The 19694-nt window shown below is 36.1% G+C and overlaps 1 protein-coding gene across 1 annotated transcript in view; it reads right to left on the reverse strand.

Moving 5' to 3' along the window:
• The window catches only part of TBC1D32 (TBC1 domain family member 32), a 186107-nt gene that overhangs the window by 141496 nt on the left and 24917 nt on the right, over positions 1-19694 (reverse strand). Inside the window, exons 7-14 of the mRNA XM_045188724.2 lie at positions 19035-19113; positions 18801-18904; positions 18644-18705; positions 17907-18051; positions 14590-14649; positions 9609-9699; positions 2766-2906; positions 149-241 (exon numbers count right to left, since the gene is read on the reverse strand). Coding sequence (XP_045044659.2) covers positions 149-241; positions 2766-2906; positions 9609-9699; positions 14590-14649; positions 17907-18051; positions 18644-18705; positions 18801-18904; positions 19035-19113 — 775 coding nt within the window. The remainder of the gene's footprint in view (positions 1-148; positions 242-2765; positions 2907-9608; positions 9700-14589; positions 14650-17906; positions 18052-18643; positions 18706-18800; positions 18905-19034; positions 19114-19694) is intronic.

A 19694-nucleotide genomic window follows, 5' to 3' on the forward strand; every position in this document is an offset into this window, starting at 1 on the left:
TTACTTCCAGGACCAATGTAATTTATTATGAAAAATATTGCATCTTATGAAACCTCTCAACAAAATTAGGTCAATCACTCAAAATATCTAGACAATAACATATTTAAATATATTAGATGTTTTCTATTTGAAATAGAAGCATAATTACCTAAATATGCAGCTGATGTCATCTTTGGACAACTTGGTGAGTAATATATAAGTTGGGTAAACAGAACCAGAAGGTCTGTAAGGGATAATGAATCTTCAAAAAGAAATAGAAAAAAAATTATTTTCTAGGATACACTTAAAATTCAAAAAAAAATTTAACTAAGTTTTCATCCCCCTAATCTGAGTTTTCACAGAGATTGTGGTACAATCAGGGAGAAGGAGACTATAATCCAAGACAGAAGATTCCAGAAGAACAAATTAGACATAGTAAATTAAAAGGTGGCAAGTAGTCCAGTAGTTGCTTTTGTGGCGGTGCAGTTTTACCATTTATGTTGGACCAATCAGTTAACGGACATCTACCATAGGAAGATCTATGAATCTAATCAGGATTGTTTTATTTTGTTCAATTAGCAGCAATACAATTCAGCTTAATATGTTGGTCCAGCTAACTTACCTATATATAGCACAGTAGAACTGAAGTCAGAAAAAGTTTCCTGAACCAGCAAGCAACTATTTTAGACTTTGTGGCCAAACAATTTCTATCATAAATAATACTGATGTTGTAGCATTAAAGTAGCCATTGACAATATGCAAATGAACAACTGTGGCCATTTTCCAGTAAGACTTTATGTATACCAAAATTGGTATTTACATATTTTTCACATTACAAAGTACCCTTTGTTTACTTCTTTCCAATAATTTAAGAATATAAAAACCATTCTTAGCTCACAAGCCATACAAAACTGGGTACAGATTTGACCCACTGACTGTAGTTCACCAACCTCTGCTACAGAATCCTCACCTGAGAAGATTCTGGTGAAAGTATATGTGAAACTTAAAGGTAAACACGGACCTACGCTAGTAAAATAGATTTCTCAAAACTGAGCTTAGAGATGACCTACGAAATCTGATAGACCAAAGTGCAGATGTTAAACGTCCATATAAAGTGCTAAATAACTGACAGATGATAGACATAAACTTCAGTTAAATCCCTACAATAACATCGTAAGTACATAAGAAATCTAGTTTTGTAAACTTTAACAAAATCCTATTGCATGGCAGTTCTTCACTTGAAAGTCAACTCTCTACTGAGTGCTCATTATACATAGAATTATATTATCATAGGAAATATGACAAGTATATAAAACAGATTCTTTTATCAAGGAGCTCACAATTAGCCTAACTCAGGAGAAAAGATTTAAGTAAGTAAAACAATGAGGAAACAGTAAAAATAAGTGTTCAAAATGGAGATAACTCTGTAACAGGATTGGCAAACTACAGCCACTATGGTCTAATTTTGTAAGTCTCGCAAGCTGAGACTTGTTTTTAATTTTAAAGGCATGTAAAATGTGTCAGATGTCCCCAAAACCATTCCCAAATTCAAAAATTTACTACTAGGTCTCACAGGATTCAAAATATGATTGTACTCCCAACTATGATTTTTTTTTTTTTACAACAAAAGGATACAAAGCAAAATCAAAAGGGAAAACGTACATAAGGTGAAGTCCAGAGCAAACCAGGTACAAGGGGCCAAGAGCCCTCTTCCAAGGAAGTCACACAAAATACACTCCATTCTTCCAGCAACGAGTTATGACAACACATATAAAATGTTGTCTGCCAGGGAAGCTCATTAGAGACTCAGTACCCAAAGTTTATATCAGGGTTGATCACAAAAGCACTCTCTGCCTAGCACACACCAGGACTCCAGACTCCCAGAAGGAAAATAGATACTCATCATAAACCACATTGTGTACACAAATGGTGTACTGCTCCCGGGAAGAGTGAGATATTCAAGTTCACAGTCTCCAGCCAAGGTCCAAACTTGCACGAAGTCTTTCTAAGGATAGTAATCTCAGGCTTGCTATGGTAAAACTCTTTTTTGCACACATGACTACGTGCATACACAAACATACACACAAAGAGAGAGAACAGAGAATACAACAGAGACACGTGGCCCACAAAACCTGAAACATTTACTCTCTGACACATTACAGAAAACGCTGACCTTTATACTATATTTCTCCTACAGACTGAAAGTTTTAAGAGAGTTAAAGAAGACAACTAATAGCATGTACTGAAGTTTAATGGGGAAAACAAAATGAGTCTTAGGGTAACAATGACACAGAAAACTATTAAATGGCGCAGTTTATAAAACAGTATTCTCAAACCTAATGTCTGTGCATGACAAAAATTCTGTGAGCCCAGCATCACTGATATCATTATTCCATTTTTACAAATAAAGAAAATGAAACTAGAGTTAAGTAGTTAGCGCAAAAGATCACAACTAGTTTATAACGAACCAGAACTTAAAGATCTTCTAGTTCTAAATCCAGATCTGGACAGCACATTCAATATGTCTAGGATTTTGAAAGGCAGAGAGAAATAAGGTAAGCATGAAAGGCTGGATAAATAGAAAAACAAACTACACATGAAGGGAAAAGCACACCCTGGAAAAGAATAAAACTATAACACTACAAGGTGTACAAGTTATCAATAGACTAAAAGGTAAATTGCTAAGTACCAGAGAAGAGACGATGCAGTATCTCCAAGTTCTAATGATCCAGAGTACACAAATCTTACCATATTAGGACACATTCATTTATCCTGATTGTGCATACCTTTTCTATTCTTCAGCTTTATGGGAAATAGCTTTCTTCCTTGTGTATAGATCAATAATCTTCCCAAAAGGCACAGAGAGTGGATGAAATAAATATATTGTAATTCTTGCCCTGAGTAATAGAAAGTTTTCTGCTTGTTCCCTTAAGAGAGAAGCAAAAAAGTACATTTATTTTAATGCCATTGTATTTTATAGTCCCCATCATGATCATCTTCTAAACATTAAACAAGTCTGCAGTCTATAATGCAAACACTTGGTGTAAATTTTAATGTTTTTTTTCCTTACTGTTTTCTAAGATCCTGTGACACCTAACTCTCTAGTGAAAAGCATTCATTATAAAATTTAACCAAATCATAAAAGTGTAATATGCATAGAGTATTCATTCTCAAAAAAATACGCTAAGATTGGCAGAGGTATCATCTCTCATCAAGAAAGACTTCAAAAGTAAGTTAAGGGAGGGAAGAAATCAATAGAAAATATTAGTGTTTAACTTTACCAATTAAAAGTCAATTATACGAAAGATCATATTTATAAACATGTTAGCAAATGAAGTTAGAACCTCTAAAATATATAAGCCTTCTAATATATTTATCATCTGTTCACTCATTCATCCATACATTCATGATCTACTGAGTACCTATTTTATATGAGATCTTGAACTATTTATCAGTGTCAAAAACCAGTAAGAAGCAAGAAACTGGACTGCCAAGATGGAGTCATAGGTGGACACGCTTTGTCTCCTCACACAGACATAAGAAGGATCACAACTAACCTCAAAAACAAAAAACAACCAGAACTGCCAGAAAATCTAACTGTATGGAAGTCTTACAATCAAGGATTTAAAGAAGAAATATTCATCCAGACAGGTAACAGGGGCAGAGATGGGGGACCCAGGCAGACAATGAGGTGTGGGGTGGTGGGGGTGGCCAGGAGGCAGCAGCAAGGCAGTGACAGTAGGGGCTGGTGGAACAGGTTATCCTACATTCACATGTGTCAGATAGAAACCGAGAGGGTACCTGGGAAGCAAGTGATCCCAGCCCCAGGCCAGACTGTGCAGCCCGAGGTTCTACCATGGGGAAACACAGCCTCATAAATTCTGGCTATAAAAAACAGAGGCAGTTAGGGCAGCGGAAGAAACTGCCAGTCTCTCAGGTCCTAGAACATGTAAACCCACCTACTGTGGGAACCACCACAGAGCAACAGCTAGAGGGGTGTATATGGGAAGTGGGTGAAGTCACTAAAAATGGGGCAAGTGCCGAGCAAGCAGCATTGTTCCCTCTCCAACCCCTCCCCAACATACAAAGCCACAAAGCAATAAAGTGGGTTCCGCTGCCCTGGTGAATGCCTAAGGTTCCACCCCTTAAAATGTTAACAGGTGTGCCAAGACAGGGAGTCAAAGCAACTCTATCTAATACACAGAAACAAACACAAGGAGGCTGTCAAATTGAGGAGACAAAGAAATATGACAAATGAAAGAACAATCAAAATTCCAGAAAAAGAACTAAGTGAAATGGAGATAGCCAACCTATCAGATGCAGAGTTCAAAACACTGGTGACAAGGAAGCTCAGAGAATTCATTGAGTATGGCAAATGCAAGAAGGAAGAAATGAAGGCTACACTGAGTGATATAAAGAAAAATCCACAGGGAACCAACAGAGAAGGGAAGAAAGACAAGGTTCAAGTCAATGACTTGGAGCATAAGGAAGAAATAAACAGTCAACCAGTACAGAATGAAGAAGCAAGAATTCAAAAAAACAAGAAGAGAATAAGACGACTCTGGGACATCTCCAAAAGTGCCAACATCTAAATCATAGGGATTCCAGAAGGAGAAGAGAAGAGCAAGAAATTTAAAACTTATTTGAAAAAATAATGAAAGAAAACTTCCCCAACCGGGCAAAGGAAATAGACATACAAGTTCAGGAAGCTCATAGAGTTGGACCCAAAGAGGAACACACCAAGACAAATCATAATTAAATTGCCAAACATTAAAGGATTAAAGATAAGGTGAGCATCTTTTTTTTTTTTTTTTTTTTTTTTTTTTTTTTTTAAGGTGAGCATCTTAAAAGCAGCAAGAGAAAAGAAGAGTTACCTACAAAGGAATTCCCATTAGACTATCAGGTGATTTTTCAAAAGAAACCTTACAGGAAAGAAGGGGCTGGAAAGAAGTATTCAAAGTCATGAAAAGCAAGGACCTACATCCAAGGTTACTCTATCCAGCAAAGCTATCATTTAGAATGGAAGGGCAGATAAAGTGCTTCACAGACAAGGTAAAGTTGAAGGAGTTCATTATCACCATGCCCTTATTATATGAAGTGTTAAAGGGACTTATCTAAGAAAAAGAAGATGATAAAAAATATGAACAATAGAATGACAACAAACTCACAACTATCAATAATTGAATCTAAAAAACAAACTAAGCAAACAACTAGAACAGGAACAAAATCATAGATATGGAGATCATATGGAGAGTTACAGAGGGGAAAGAGAAGGAAGAGAGTTGGGGAAAAGGTACAGGCACTAAGAAGCATTATTGATAGGTACAAAACAGGCAGGGGGATGTTAAGAATAGTAGAGGAAATGGAGAAGCCAAAGAACTTGTATGTATGACCCATGGACATGAACTAAGGAGTGGGGGATTAATGGAGGGAAGGGGGGTACTGGGTAGAGGGGGGTAGAGGGGAAAAAATTGGGACAACTGTAGTAGCATAATCAATAAAATGTACTTAAAAAAGAAGCAAGAAACTGGGCTTCCACTTCGGAGTACAGCAAATAGTCTGGTATAGCCACAAAATAAGGAAGACAAGTGGGAGAGACAAGAGGTTAGCAGGTATCAAGGCAGAACACAGAAGACTTAACTGCAGAAGCAATATAGGCCCTATTATGAGGCAATTGGGATGATATTAAAGGGTTTTAAGCAAAAAAGGAACAATCAAATATGCATGTGAAAAACTGACACTGGTATCAACACAAAAGGTGAATGGAAGAAGGTCAAGGCTTGAAACAAGACTCATCAAAAAGAGTCATGAATAAAAGTATCAGCAAAAAGAACGAAGAGCAAATAGATAAAAATAAATGTTTAAGAAAATACAATCAATATGCCTTAGAGAAAACTGCATGTGGACCATGAAAGAAAATTCCTAGGTTCCCAACTCAAATATCTGTGCAATAGCGTCTTTCTCCTATTTAAGTAATTCTAAAGAGAGTTTTAAAAAAGTTCTAGAAAGAGAAGAAAGTAAATTCAGTCTTTACCATTTTAATAGTGAAATGCCCGTGGACAATCCAGATAGTTACACAAACATAATGAGTACATGAGTCTAGAATTCAAGAAAAGAGTGCAGACTTAAATATTTCAGAGTCACAATATACATATAAATATGTAATATTTGAAATCATGAGAGTGAATGGCTCCCCCAATAAAGAACAGATAGACTAAAGTGAGAAAAGAACAAAGGGCCAAACTTTTGTGAGTACAAAAATATAAAGAGCCTTTTAGTGACTAAGAATTCGTTGGATAAGGATGAGGAAATCCAAGAAAGAATGGTACCAGGAAGAGGAGGAAAAGGGTCACCAGAGCCTAATGTCGCAGAATGCGGACAAGAAATGAGGGGAGTTGATAATGGAAAGATCATGGAGCACCAGAAATAGAAGCCTCATTTCTGTCGCTGAAAAGGGAGTAAGAAAAAAAAGTGAGTAAAAGGTGAAGAAATGGGGCCTGGGTATATGATGAATACTTAGAAGAATTTTCTCTGAAAGGAAGCAGAAAGGTAAGGTACATGTGAATTTGCTCAGTTTTTTATATGAAAGAGATATAAGTAGCTTTAGAGATTCAGGGGAAGATACCAAGAGAAAGGGAGACACAGTAACAAGTAAATCAATGTGCCAGTTTTAAAACAAAAGCAAAGACTACCAGATGGGGAACAGAATCAAGAACAGAGAAAGAGATCAACCTGGAACAGAAGGACATCCCTTCATTGTAGCCCAGAGAAAGGTGGTATTGAAAAAGGCATATAAACATGAATTTGTATGCACAGAAGGAGGGCATTTGGGGACTTCACATCTGGAAAGTTCCATCTTTCTTAGTGGAGTAGGATGCAAGGTCTACTCTTGAGAGAAAAGTGGGCAGGGGCAAGGGAGGGGTCTTGAGGAGACCAGGGAAGGCTTGCAATAGCTATTATGAAACAGTGAAAAAAGAACATCTCAAAGGATCCCAAAGCAACACAAAGAGCAGATGAGGTTAGGAAAATACATGTGTGCCATCAATTTATGTCACAGGTGCTCTCTGCTCAATTTCCTAAGGGTCAGAGAAAATGGAAGGTTAAGCCTAAAGTTAAAAAACTGAAGGCAGGAAACTCTGAAAGAAAAAAGAACAAAAAATCTGAAAGACATGGCAGAAGAAAGCAGTGAAGCACCCTGAGAAGAAAAGGAACAAAGAAAAGCCATTAAAGGCTGGTAGAGTTGTAAGGGAAAAAGGCGCTACATAAAAACATTTTAATATCAAAAAACTAGAAAGTCTATAAATTTAGAAATAAGACGTATACATAAACTTATCTACCCTTTTCTTCTTTGTCTTTTTCTTCTTCCTGAAGAACGAATTCTGGCTTCTGTACTTTGTCCTGCACTATGAAACTCTGACATTTGAAGTCCATTAACTGTCAGTGTTTAACCATTTTTCTTGCTCGAGTTAGATAAAGATTTACCCAGGGATAAAAAAAATAAGGCTATATTCACACTCACAGAGAACTGAATATTTACTTAGAGAACTGACAAATAAAATAATAGAATGATAAATACCTAATTCACATGACAAGTTGTGTGATGTAAGAAAAAATCCGGAATATGAAGAAAATCCTTTGTGAAAAATTGAAAAATAAAGTTTATTCTTTCACAATAAATAAGATGTATTGGTGTGAGGGTTTATGGATGGGGCAGTAGGTGTAAGATTAATAAAAGTGTATAGACATTGGCATATAGAAGAATTGTGACTGTAAAAGAAGATTCATTTAAAAATCAATAATTAGGCATGTCACTAGCAGCAACCTGCCTAGATGCACAGCTTGGCTTCACCTGGTAATCTCCAAGCCCAGCACAAGTAGCAGCCACCTCAGATTGCTTTATAGCTCATGCAGGGTGACCCTGAGCAAAACCAAGGTTGGGACTGACATTGGCCTGAACTACCCAGGAAACCCCAGAACCTGCACACTGAGTGGACAGCTACAGATGAGGTCAGAGTACCACCACCCTGCCCCTGCACAGGTGATCATCCACATAGGGTGGAGGTTGATGATCAGTGGTCACAGCTAACCTACTAACCTACTAACCTATTCCTCCCACTAACCTACCAACAGCGACCAAGGCTCAACTACAAGAAGAGGGTGTACTCAGCCCAAACAAGGGCATAGCTTGAGCACCCAGCTTGGGTGAATGGGGCGGCTGTGTCACTGGACCCTACAGGACACCTACTACATTAGGCCACAGTACCAAGAAAGGGAGGCATAGCAGCTCTACCTAACACACAGAAACAAACATAAGGGAGGGTGCCAAAATGAAGAGACAAAGAAACATGACCCACATGAAAGAACAGATCTACACTCTAGAAAAAGAACCGAACAAAATGGAAATAAGCAATCTATCAGATGCAGAGTTCAAAACACTGGTTATAAGGGTGTTCAAGGAACTTAGTGAGGACCTCAACAGCATACAAATGATCCAGTCAGAAATGAAGGAAACACTAACTGAAATAAAGAACAGTTTACAGGGAAACATGGTAGAGTAGATATAGCCGAAAATCCAATCAATGATTTGGAACATAAGGAAGAAAAAAAAAACCAAAAAACAATCAGAACAACAAGAAAAGAATCCAAAAAAACAATAATAGAGTAAGCAGCCTCTGGGACAACTTGAAGCATTTCATCATTCACATAATAGGGGTGCCTGAAGGAGAAGAGGAAGAGCAGAAATTGGATATTTATTTAAAGAAATAATGAAAGACAACTTCCCTAATTTGGTAAAGGAAATACACTTGCAAGTCAAGGAAGCAGAGAGAATCCCAAACAAGATGGATGCCAAAAGACCCACTCCAAGACACATTATAATTAAAATGCCAAAGGTTAAAGATAAAGAGAAAATCTTAAGAGCAACAAGAGAAAAGAAGTTAGTTACCTACAGGGGGCTCCCCTAAGACTGTCAGCTAATTTCTCAAAAGAAACTTTGCAGGCAAGAAGAGATTGGCAAGAAATATTCAAAGTCATGAAAAACAGGGGCCTACAGCCAAGATTGCTCTACCCAGCAAAGCTATCATTTAAAATCAAAGGGTAGATAAAGAGCTTTTCAGACAAGAAAAAAATAAAGGAGTTAATCATCACCAAATCATTATTATATAAAATGTTACAGGGACTTATTTAAGAAAAAGAAGAAGATCAAAACTATGAATAACAAAATGGCAATAAATGTGTATGTATCAACAATTGAATCTAAAAAACAAACTAAGCAAACAAGAACAGAGACAGAATCATGGATATGGAGAGCATTTTGATGACTGCCAGATGGGAGGAGGATTTGGGGGAATGGGTGAAGAGGTGAGGGGATTAAGAAGTACAAAGAGGCACCCTTATTTTGCCATATACAATGTGTACTTTTTGGCCCAAGTTTTTGAGTGGAAAATAAGGAAAAATAAAAAGCTATAATTATGGTATACATTTTAAATTTGTGAAAATATTTTACATTAGCAAAATGACATAATTTACCATGCTACTAACAACTATTTAAAAATAAGTTACTACTAAGCTATTTTTATTAATAAACTCTACCACTGTTTTAAGTATATAACAGAGAAAACCATACTTACCACAATGCTTTGAATGTCCCACAATCCCATCAGCTTTCATGGTCTCACATAACTCAAAGTACTGAACACACTGCTGAACTGCTGTAGTTATCTAATAAAATAATAACTTATTAATTATAAAAATTTGCAGGCTATAAGTCCTGGTATATGCTAGGCAGAGGATGTCTACATGACCAACCCCTAGTTTTAAGAAATGGCAGACTCTTCTTTGGTAGACTACTTTGTTAGACTACATTTCACCAGAGCTGTCACAATTTGATACTTGGAGAAAGACTGGGAAGCTTATACTTAGTGTCTTCCAGACTTCACTAAATGCACCTTTTCCTTATGCCAATTTTGTTTTGTGTCCTCTTTCTGTTATAAATCATAGCTGGGATTATGCTGAGTCCTATAAGTCCTCCCAGAAAATCATCAAATCTAGGGGTGGTCTTGATGACCCCATTCTATACCTGTACATCTCATCTAAATCAAACTTTAGAGATTCAAATCAATACTGTAAAATTACCTCCTAAAAATCTGAATCTCACACTAGATATGGTCAAATCTACCAAGCCTAAAGGCATTACCTTTCCCAATTCTCCTATTTTTCTCCTACTGAGAGAGTCTCACATTTTGATAAGTAACTCACTCCCCATCCCCACCCCCATCCCCATTCAAAAGGCCAAGTTCTCTAAATCCTACGTTCTAAATATGGTACTCCTACGTCTATCCACTTATCCAATTCACTCTGTCAAGGGCCCTAACTCATGTCTCTATCATTTTTTGGCTTGGATTACTGAGAAGCCTCTTCTTAATCTTTTTGCTTCAATACTACTCTCCTATCTCCACATGACACCTTAAACCCATTTTCCAAATATTCCAAAGCCTTAGTATGATGTTACTTCAGTATTTAAAACCCTATCAGTGGCTTACCACACCTCCAGAATGTCAGTCTCCTATATATGACACTATGCAGACTCATCCTCCAGACAGCCCCTTCCCTAGCCACAAACACAGGCACAAATACAGAAATACATCCACCTGTGTAAAAATCAGTCACCAAAAGCCAATTTATCACACAACCAAATGACCAACTCATCAAAAGCAAATTCACTAAAAAATTTCATCAATCAATCCACATCAATTAGATTTTAAACACACTCAAAACTGACATTTACATCAAACTCAACACTGTCATTTGCAAAAGCAAAGGGGTTGCAGATTTCCTTTAAAAAAGGTCTTTTCTATTTATCGGATTATGCCCTGCCCCATGCATGAGTGAAACAAACTGAAGTCAACTGACACATACCCAATTTAAAGCATCCAACAATGTCTCAAAAACCTTCATCCACTAAATATTAGTTTTCAGAGAAGCAATTTTCAAGAAATTTCTCTAATACCAATTCACATTTCTCTTAGCAATCTATGCTCAGTCATATAAAACGTGCAGTTTCCATGTGAACTCTGTGTTTTCCTAAGAACTAGGCCTTTGAACATATTACACTCCCTTGAAATATTTTCCTACCACTACCTAAAGCAACCCACATTACTTTTCCAGGATAGCACCCATTCATGAAGAATAAAAAATTCCCCACAATCCTCAGAAAAGTGTAATTTGTTTTACAGATGACTTTAATCTATTTAATAAATCAATGATAAACATATGCAAACATGGTAACAGGTATCCAGCAGAACAAGTTTAAACTTTTGTATATCAATATATGTCAAAAGATCTTAAAGAACTTACGTCTAAAAGTCAAGCAATCAGTGTTAACCGTTGCTTCTGAAAATCAGCCCGTAACAGACACACTCCAGGAAATGTATTTGTAAAAGCCAGTCAGTCGGCATCAATGTCACCTGAGCTGCCACTCTTCTACAGTTGGCTGAACTCACTCTTCCCTCTGAAAGCCCACAATTCCCTGAGTTTGGCTTTTCCCCAGATCATGCAGGATTAAGAATATGCTTTGCCTAACTTAAGAAAGCAATAAAGCCAGCCTTATGCACTGTTTCGGATATTGAAAAATGGTGTTAATCCATGAAAATTCTGCAGCTTCCACTAAGATGATCCTGAAGACTCTGACTTGGCAGCATTCACTGGGATCTTCACACAAAGAAGAGTTGCTCACTAGCCCCGCCCCTCTTGAGTCCCAAACTGATATTCATTCAGATCTGCCACCATGTGAGTCTGTGTTAACAACCTAAGCTGCAACTTCCTTCACTGAGCTTTCATTGCAAAATTTGTTTTCCTAAGATTTGTAGTAAAAAGTTGTTCAGATTTGCACAAAGCAACCTTTTATTTTGAAGGGTCACTATTGTGTAAATATTTTTGCTATTAACTTGCTTATTCTTCGCTTGTTTTGCTTTGCTCTTAGTACAGTCTTCACTTCTTTTTCTTTTTCTGTTTTATCCTGCATCTACTTCTGGTTTATCTTGCATCTACTGACTGTCCTGCAGGGAGCAGAAGGAGGCATAGTCCAACCCAATCAATCAATGCTAGCCAGCCCTGATTTTACCAGCTACCAGCAAAACTATTGTGCAAAAGCAACTGGTCGAATTACCTTGGGACGCCTACAGAAATTTTGAGGACACTCCCTGGCTTGTCAATTCATGAAAGAGGCAAGTCAGTAGCTGCCATGTCACTGGTCACATAGCCCCTTCCATGCTGCGTCTTGGTCAGAAGCTGACACAACATTTATGAGCACCCACTCTTGCCCAAAGGTATACTGATCTGATTTTGTTTGTCATGAGTTTCTCCACGTCAAAGATGTAGCCTCCTCCTGATGGAACTCCCTCTTTCTAGATAAACTTACTCTTGCAATCCTAATTCTTACACGTACCTTGTTAAAAAGCAACGACAACAAATATGATTTATAATAACAATTGCCATTATAGAAAAATAAATAAAAGAAGCTCTAGAGAATAAGACAAAGGAGCAAAGAATAGTTAGCTTCTTTAACTAAGAACTCAAAACACGCTCTCCAAAATAATCTCTCTCAAAGGCTCAAGTTCATTTCCATTCAAACCTTCAGAAGCCCATCCCCCTTGCACCCATTTCTACCTAGCTTTACCTTCACAACTCACTCACACCCACTTCTACTACTCCTGCTACTCCTTCCCCTAGCTTTTTAAGTATGTCACATTTTATTTGAGAATAGGTAACAATCACAGAAAAAGGTACAATCTCAGTAGAGAAACAATCACATCATATAATATCCCTTTAAAACACAGGAGCAAAGAGCAAATCTAGAGTTGGTAAATTTAGACATTAGTCTAGAGTCCAATTGAAGGTATGAAGAATGATTGTCCTAAACCTCAGGAGGACAGAAATTTGCTGTAAAATTCAGGATCAAATCTGATACTTATTCTCTTGCACTATCAGTATGTGCCAAGATGAGAGGGTAGAGGGGGGTATTAAAAATATACTGTTGTAGAAAGAACCTATGACAGAAAAAAACAAACTGAGAATCTAAATAATATTACTGTCAATATTTTTAAATGACTTTGTGAGAGCAAGAAAAATAGAAAATGCATTACATAAAGCCATTTCAGAAGTCATTCCCTTATGAGTTGATGGGCAAAGATTCAAGTTGTTAAAAATAAAAGGTTAAATATTTATGCTGATAGCCAAAGTGCTTTCCAACAAGTTCATGACTTTGCAAAACTATGGAAATAAAACTCTCAACTTCCTCAGATATCTCTTTTTAAAAATGACAGCACATGCACATAAATTATATGTTGCCTTAGAGCTACCTGTGGAAAATGTCACAAATGTCATAACTCTAACAAATAGAATCACAGAGAGTAGCCACAAACCAGATATTCGTTATAAAGTGAAATTAAAGAAAATGAAAAATGCAGTTTCTCAGTTTCCCTAATCACATTTCAAGTTTTCAAGAGACAGATATAGCTGGTGGCTCCCCTACTGGGCAAGGCAGACATCCCATTGACGCAGAAAATGTGATCAACAGCACTGAAGAGAAGCTAGAAGAAATGCTGTAGCAGGTCACCGTGCTGAATAGGCTGCTATGACTAAAGGCCTATGAGAGGATCTCTTTTAGAACAAAAGACAAATAGTTCAACGTCTCCGCTGTATATATACAAAACCTGATCATTAATTCTGAAAATAAAATGGGAGAGAAATGAGATGTGGAAAGATATTATTTCAATTGAGTTTGTCTAAAGATTTTTAACCACCTATTACCTCTACAAATAAATTCCATTTCTTTTTTTCAGTATACCTCTTCTCATTTCTGAAGCTCAATTCTTTTGATTCTTAAACACAAAACAATTACTGTTCTCTTTCATTTTATGCTGTACTACATTCACTCAAAAATTCACAATTCCATGAATCTTTCCCTTCACCTGACTTCTAAACTCAAGATTCTAACTACATAAATCATATTTATCATCTCAAAGCCCTATTAGTATAACTTGTTAAATATTTTAATAAATTTCATATTTTTCATGTTTGTCACAATTTGAATTGCTGATTTCTTTTCATTTCTTTCAACTGCCCTTACATATTGTTCTACTAACAGCAATAAATGTACAAAATTATGCTACTATATTTTACAGTACTAGTTTCTACTTGGTATAACCTGGATCAATTTTTGCAAATGCAAAAGCATATATCATTATGAGTTTTTTCATTCAACTTTAAGTCAATAGCATGGATATATATTATAGAGCTCACTCCCTTACAAATAACTGATATGAATTCCATTACATTACAATACTTAAAAATGTGGTTTATATCTCAAACTAGCTTGTTAGCAGCCAATATTACTATGCAGTATGTATTTCCTCATTGTTATCCTGACTGTATTTGAAGACTCTACTTTTATCCTTTTATGTTTCAGAGAGTGGTAGTTTGAAAATCACATAAAAGGGGGTCTCCTTCATTATCCAATAATTATCACTCATCTTTGCACATTCATGTTATAACATCATGTATCTTTTTGTGATATTGTATCTCAACAAAAGAACAGAAACATAGACTTACCAGAGATTTATATTTCTTTTCAAGAAGTCTTAGTACAACAGTTCTGCTATAATATCCATGCTAAAATTAGGAGGGAAAAAATGGTATTTAATATTCAAGCTATACTATTCAAAACCTGTTTTTCCTACATCACTTTCAATATTATCATCAATTACACAGTAACTTAGTTTTAAATTATTGTAATAATGCCAAACAGGGTCTTCTATGTATAATGGGTTATGGGCATAGCAATCAGAAGAATCCAAATTATATCAAAAAACTGTGCATTTACTGACAGCAACAGAAAAACATTCTATCTCTCAACTGTGACCAGTCTCCACACTAAACTATTTTAAAACTCCTATCAAACAAATCTGACTACCAGTGTATGACAGACCTAAAGATGAATACCAATTGGGGGGGGGGGGGATCACAACCCTCACACTGTGGAGGATACTGCGCTGTGTGTGCCAAAGCAGACCATGCGGAAATGCTCTGAAGGGGCACTATCATAATCATGCTCTGACAGTCATGTTTTTTAATGGATTCCAAGTGCCAAAAATCTTTAATTCTCACCTTAGAGCTAAATATAGATGTGATTAAAACACGATTCTTAGTCACTGGACAAAACAAGGGCAAGATACATGTAAATATTACTTAACTAAATTTATGTTAGATATCATTGGTATTCAATGTAGTTTCTTCATTTTACTTGAGAATAAAAACTAGTAAACAGAATACTATTCAGTAAAATCTATCAGAATTCTGGGGAATAGAGTTTAACTAAGTGGGGTTTTAGTTGATTGAGGGTTAATCTAATCCTGTATGTTTTAACCCTCACAGCTTCAAATGTTTTCAAAACTGTTAATAGCTTTCAGGTTTAAAAGAGAAATATGTTGACCTACAACTAAACCACTGACCATGTTCTGAAAAAAAACTTCACAGTACACCCCTCAGACCACAGTAACCGAGTTACAGCTCTCAGGCCAAATTCAGCTGCCATGTGATTTGGTAAGTAAAGTTTTATTGGAACACAGTCACACCCATTCATTTATATACTATCTGTGATGCTTGGGGCCACAACAGAGAGTTGAGTAGTTGTGACACAGACAGTGCAGCCCACAGAGCTAAAAATATTCACTATCTGGCCCTTTATATAAGGCAACCACTGCCTTAGAGGGTGTAGGAGAATCTGATGAATTTTCATCAATACTAGAACACACTTGGAGAGCTAATTTTCAGTAATTTTCCACTGGTTATTTCCTGTGATCTTCCTTTTTCTCTTAAGAATCAAATACTGACCATAAAAATGTTAAGTGAAAAAGTTATAACATGATTTTTATTACAAAAAACCTAAACATATAAATTTAAAAGTACATATAATAAATAACTATATATATCAAAATCTTAATAGTTGTTATCCTTGTCTTACAGACTTAGATTAATTTAATTTTATTTGTGGTTTTACATACTTTGCATATTTTCTACAATAATGTTGTAATTTGATAATTGAAAAAAATTAAGGAAAAGGCCAGACTCATGTGAGAAACGGTTCAGGTTAATTAAATTGAGCCGATATTTATCGACACATACTAGATAGTCTAGGTGAGGGCTAAGCACGATACAGAACTGTGTTTTGGTTAATTGGGCAGCATTATACACTTTAGATAACACAAGGCAAAAAAAAAGTCATGATCTAGGTAATGTCCAAATTGTGCTAAACAATTAAAGAACGTACTGCTGCTTTGCATGGCCAGTCACGGGCCCAGCCCCTCCCTTCCCCCCAAATATACAATGCTCAGTAGACAGGCTGCAGGGACAAAGACGTGAGAACATGAGCCAGCACTGATGCGACTACTGCCAGACACCGGCCACCCGTATTCAACAGCCGATGAGGGAGGAAACAGTGTAAGGACCTCTTTACTCTAACATTAACTTCAGTTTGAGGACAGTGATGAGCTCCGTAGGAAATTACCAGTGCTCAGGCATTAAACACATTTCCCAGACTGCAGGTTCAGGAAGAAGCAAGTCAAGGAATATTTTCAGAGATATCACATAAGTCAGAGAAAAATGCTCATTGAACCCATATTTCTACAATACCTGCTTTAAAAATTTGAAGTTTTTAAACTAAAGATGACTAGTTATGGATAGGTCATTCAGTTTAATAGATTCAAATGAATTACCATTTATAATCCTATTCTGGTTCCGTGGCTTACTAGATAAACAATCCTGAACAAGTCATTTAATTTCTCTATGCTTCAGCTGCTGTATCTGTTAAATGGAATAATACCACCAATCTTATACATTGTTATACAAATTAAAGGACTTGAACAGACACTTCTCCAGGGAGGACATACAGAGGGCTGAGAGACATATGAAAGGATGCTCGGCATCACTGCCATCAGAGAGATGCAAATTAAAACCACAATGAAATACCACCTCATACAGGTCAGAATGGCCATCATAAACAAATCAACAAACAATGAGTATAGGCAAGGTTATGGAGAAAAGGGAACCCTAGTGCACTGTTGGTGGGAATGCAGACTGGTAAAGCCACTGTAGAAGACAGTATGGAATTTCCTCTACAGAAGACACTGTAGAAAAATAAAAATGGAACTGCCTTTTGACCCGGCAATTCCACTGCTGGGACTATACCCTAAGAATCTGGAAACACCAATTCAAAAGAACTTATGCACCCCAATGTTCATAGCAGCACAATTTACAATAGCCAAATGCTGGAAGCAACCTAAGAGCCCATCAGTAAATGAGTGGATCAAAAAACTATGGTACATTCACACGATGGAATACTATGTAGCACAAAGAAAGAATGAGCTCCTACCCTTTACAACAGCATGGATGGATCTGGAGAGCATTCTACTAAGTGAAATAAGCCAGGCAGTAAAAGACAAATACCATATGATCTCACCTATAAGTGGAACCTAATCAACAAAACAAGCAAGCAAGCGAAATATAACCAGAGACAGTGAAATTAAAAACAAACTGACAGTAACCAGAGGGGAGGTAGGAGTGGATAATGGGGAGAAAGGGGGGAAGGGTTGTCAAGGAACATGTATAAAGGACACATGGACAAAGCCAATGGGGGGTAGGATTGAGGGTGGGAGGTGGGTATGGTTGGGGTAGGGGGGAGTAGTAGGGGGGAAATGGAGATAACTGTACCTGAACAACAACAACAACAAAAAAACGCTAATCACAAAAAAATAGTTAACACATACAAAGGGGATTATAACTCAGTGTATAGCAAACACTCAAATATCAGCTATTCTTTGAAATACAGCTATGTACTGAAAAGTATAAAAATTTATTTTATTTTTTCTTACCATCCACTTTTTGAACCACACAGCCTTGGTATCAACCAATGCAAGAAAGTAGATGGGATGCAAAACCTTTTGTGAGACAAGATGACTTTGATCATGTTTAAGTGATAATAAGGACAAAGTACTCTCCACAATTTCTTCCATATACCTTAAAGTTTGGGAAAGAAAAAACAAATGCTAAATATACACACACACACACACATATACATATATATACCCACATACACATAAACATATTTATATATATATAACTAGTGATGTTTTGTATTTATGAAATAATAGTGTTAAGTAACCTTTAGAAACTACTTTTTTATATTTCAGCAAATGGCTTTTCTGCTTTATAAACTTATCTTCTATTTTAAGGCTGGCTTTTCAAATTTAGCTTTCCTTTTTAGACTGACAGTTGCTCTTAGAGCCCTATTAAAAATTTTAGAACTAAAAGGAAAAAGTTTAAAGAACACTTAAGGAACTTATCCAAAGTAGTAAAGACCCATAATGAAAGAAGGAGAAGTTACAACACCCTCTTTTTACCTTATGGTGATAAATAAATAATGTAATATGATACCTGCATAGAGCCATTCAAAAAGCTAAATACAAAGCATGAAAAGCTAAAAGACAGCTTTATTAATCCCTTCCTAATCACACAAATCAATTAAGACACTCTCCACTCTTTCTGTTTAGAATGTATGTATGACGGTAACACTTCTACGTTTTATGTTGGCATTAGTTAGGGGACTTACTTCTCAGGGTGGCGAATCCAGAAACATGGAGCCTCCTTCTGATACTCATTTAGAAGACGAACCTAGGAAGAAGCGTAGAACAACTCTCGAAAAATTAGAATTCTTCAACATGTAACTATTTGAGTAAAAATAAAAGCATATTAGAGCAAATGAATACCTCTTTAAGTAAGCGGATCACACTAGGACTAGTCATATCTATGCCAGTTGAAACAGGAGGAATGTGATTTTCTCTAGAAAGAAAGTGCATCTCCAAATATTTAGCTGAAAGTAAAAAAATATATACTAGTATACCATTCAATTACAGTGATTTCTGACAAAAAAGAAGTTACTTCTGATCCATTTTTCTTAAATACAAATAAAAGAAAAAATTCAAATGACTTAACGAACATACCTATGCTTATATAAATTTCCTTTGTCAGATGTAATGGTGAAAGGGTGAATGTCTGTGCATAGAATTTTAAAATCCGATCCTATGGAAATAAAACAAAAGATTTGCATCAAAACTTCTTACAAAAAACAGAATAGAGATGAATCATTTTTCACATAGTAAAAAACTTAGAAACTAAATCATTCAGAAACTTGTGTAGGATGTATATGAGCAAATAATTTTTGAGAAAGGAGCCAAAAACACACAATGGAAAAACAAAAAAAAAATCTTTTCAATAAAATTAGAAAGCCACATGCAAAAGAATTAAAATAGATTATAGTTTGTCCCCATGTACAAAATTGAATTCAAAATGGATCAAAGACCTAAATATAAGATCTGAAACAATAAATGACATAAAGGAAAATATAGATATTGAACTTACGGACCTTGTTTGTAGAGAACATGTTATAAATTTGACCCCAAAGGCAAGGCAAATGAAGACAAAAATAAATGAATTGGACTATATCAAACTAAAAAAGACTCTGCACAGCAAAAGAAACCAACAACAAAACAAAAAGGCAACAAACTTAATGGGAGATGACATTTGCAAACAACAGCTCCAACAAAGAGTTAATATCCAAAATATATAAAGAAGCCATACAACTCAACATCAAACAAACAAAT

Source organism: Desmodus rotundus, chromosome 11 (genome assembly GCF_022682495.2).
Source record: "Desmodus rotundus isolate HL8 chromosome 11, HLdesRot8A.1, whole genome shotgun sequence".
In the NCBI taxonomy this organism is placed as follows: domain Eukaryota; kingdom Metazoa; phylum Chordata; class Mammalia; order Chiroptera; family Phyllostomidae; genus Desmodus; species Desmodus rotundus.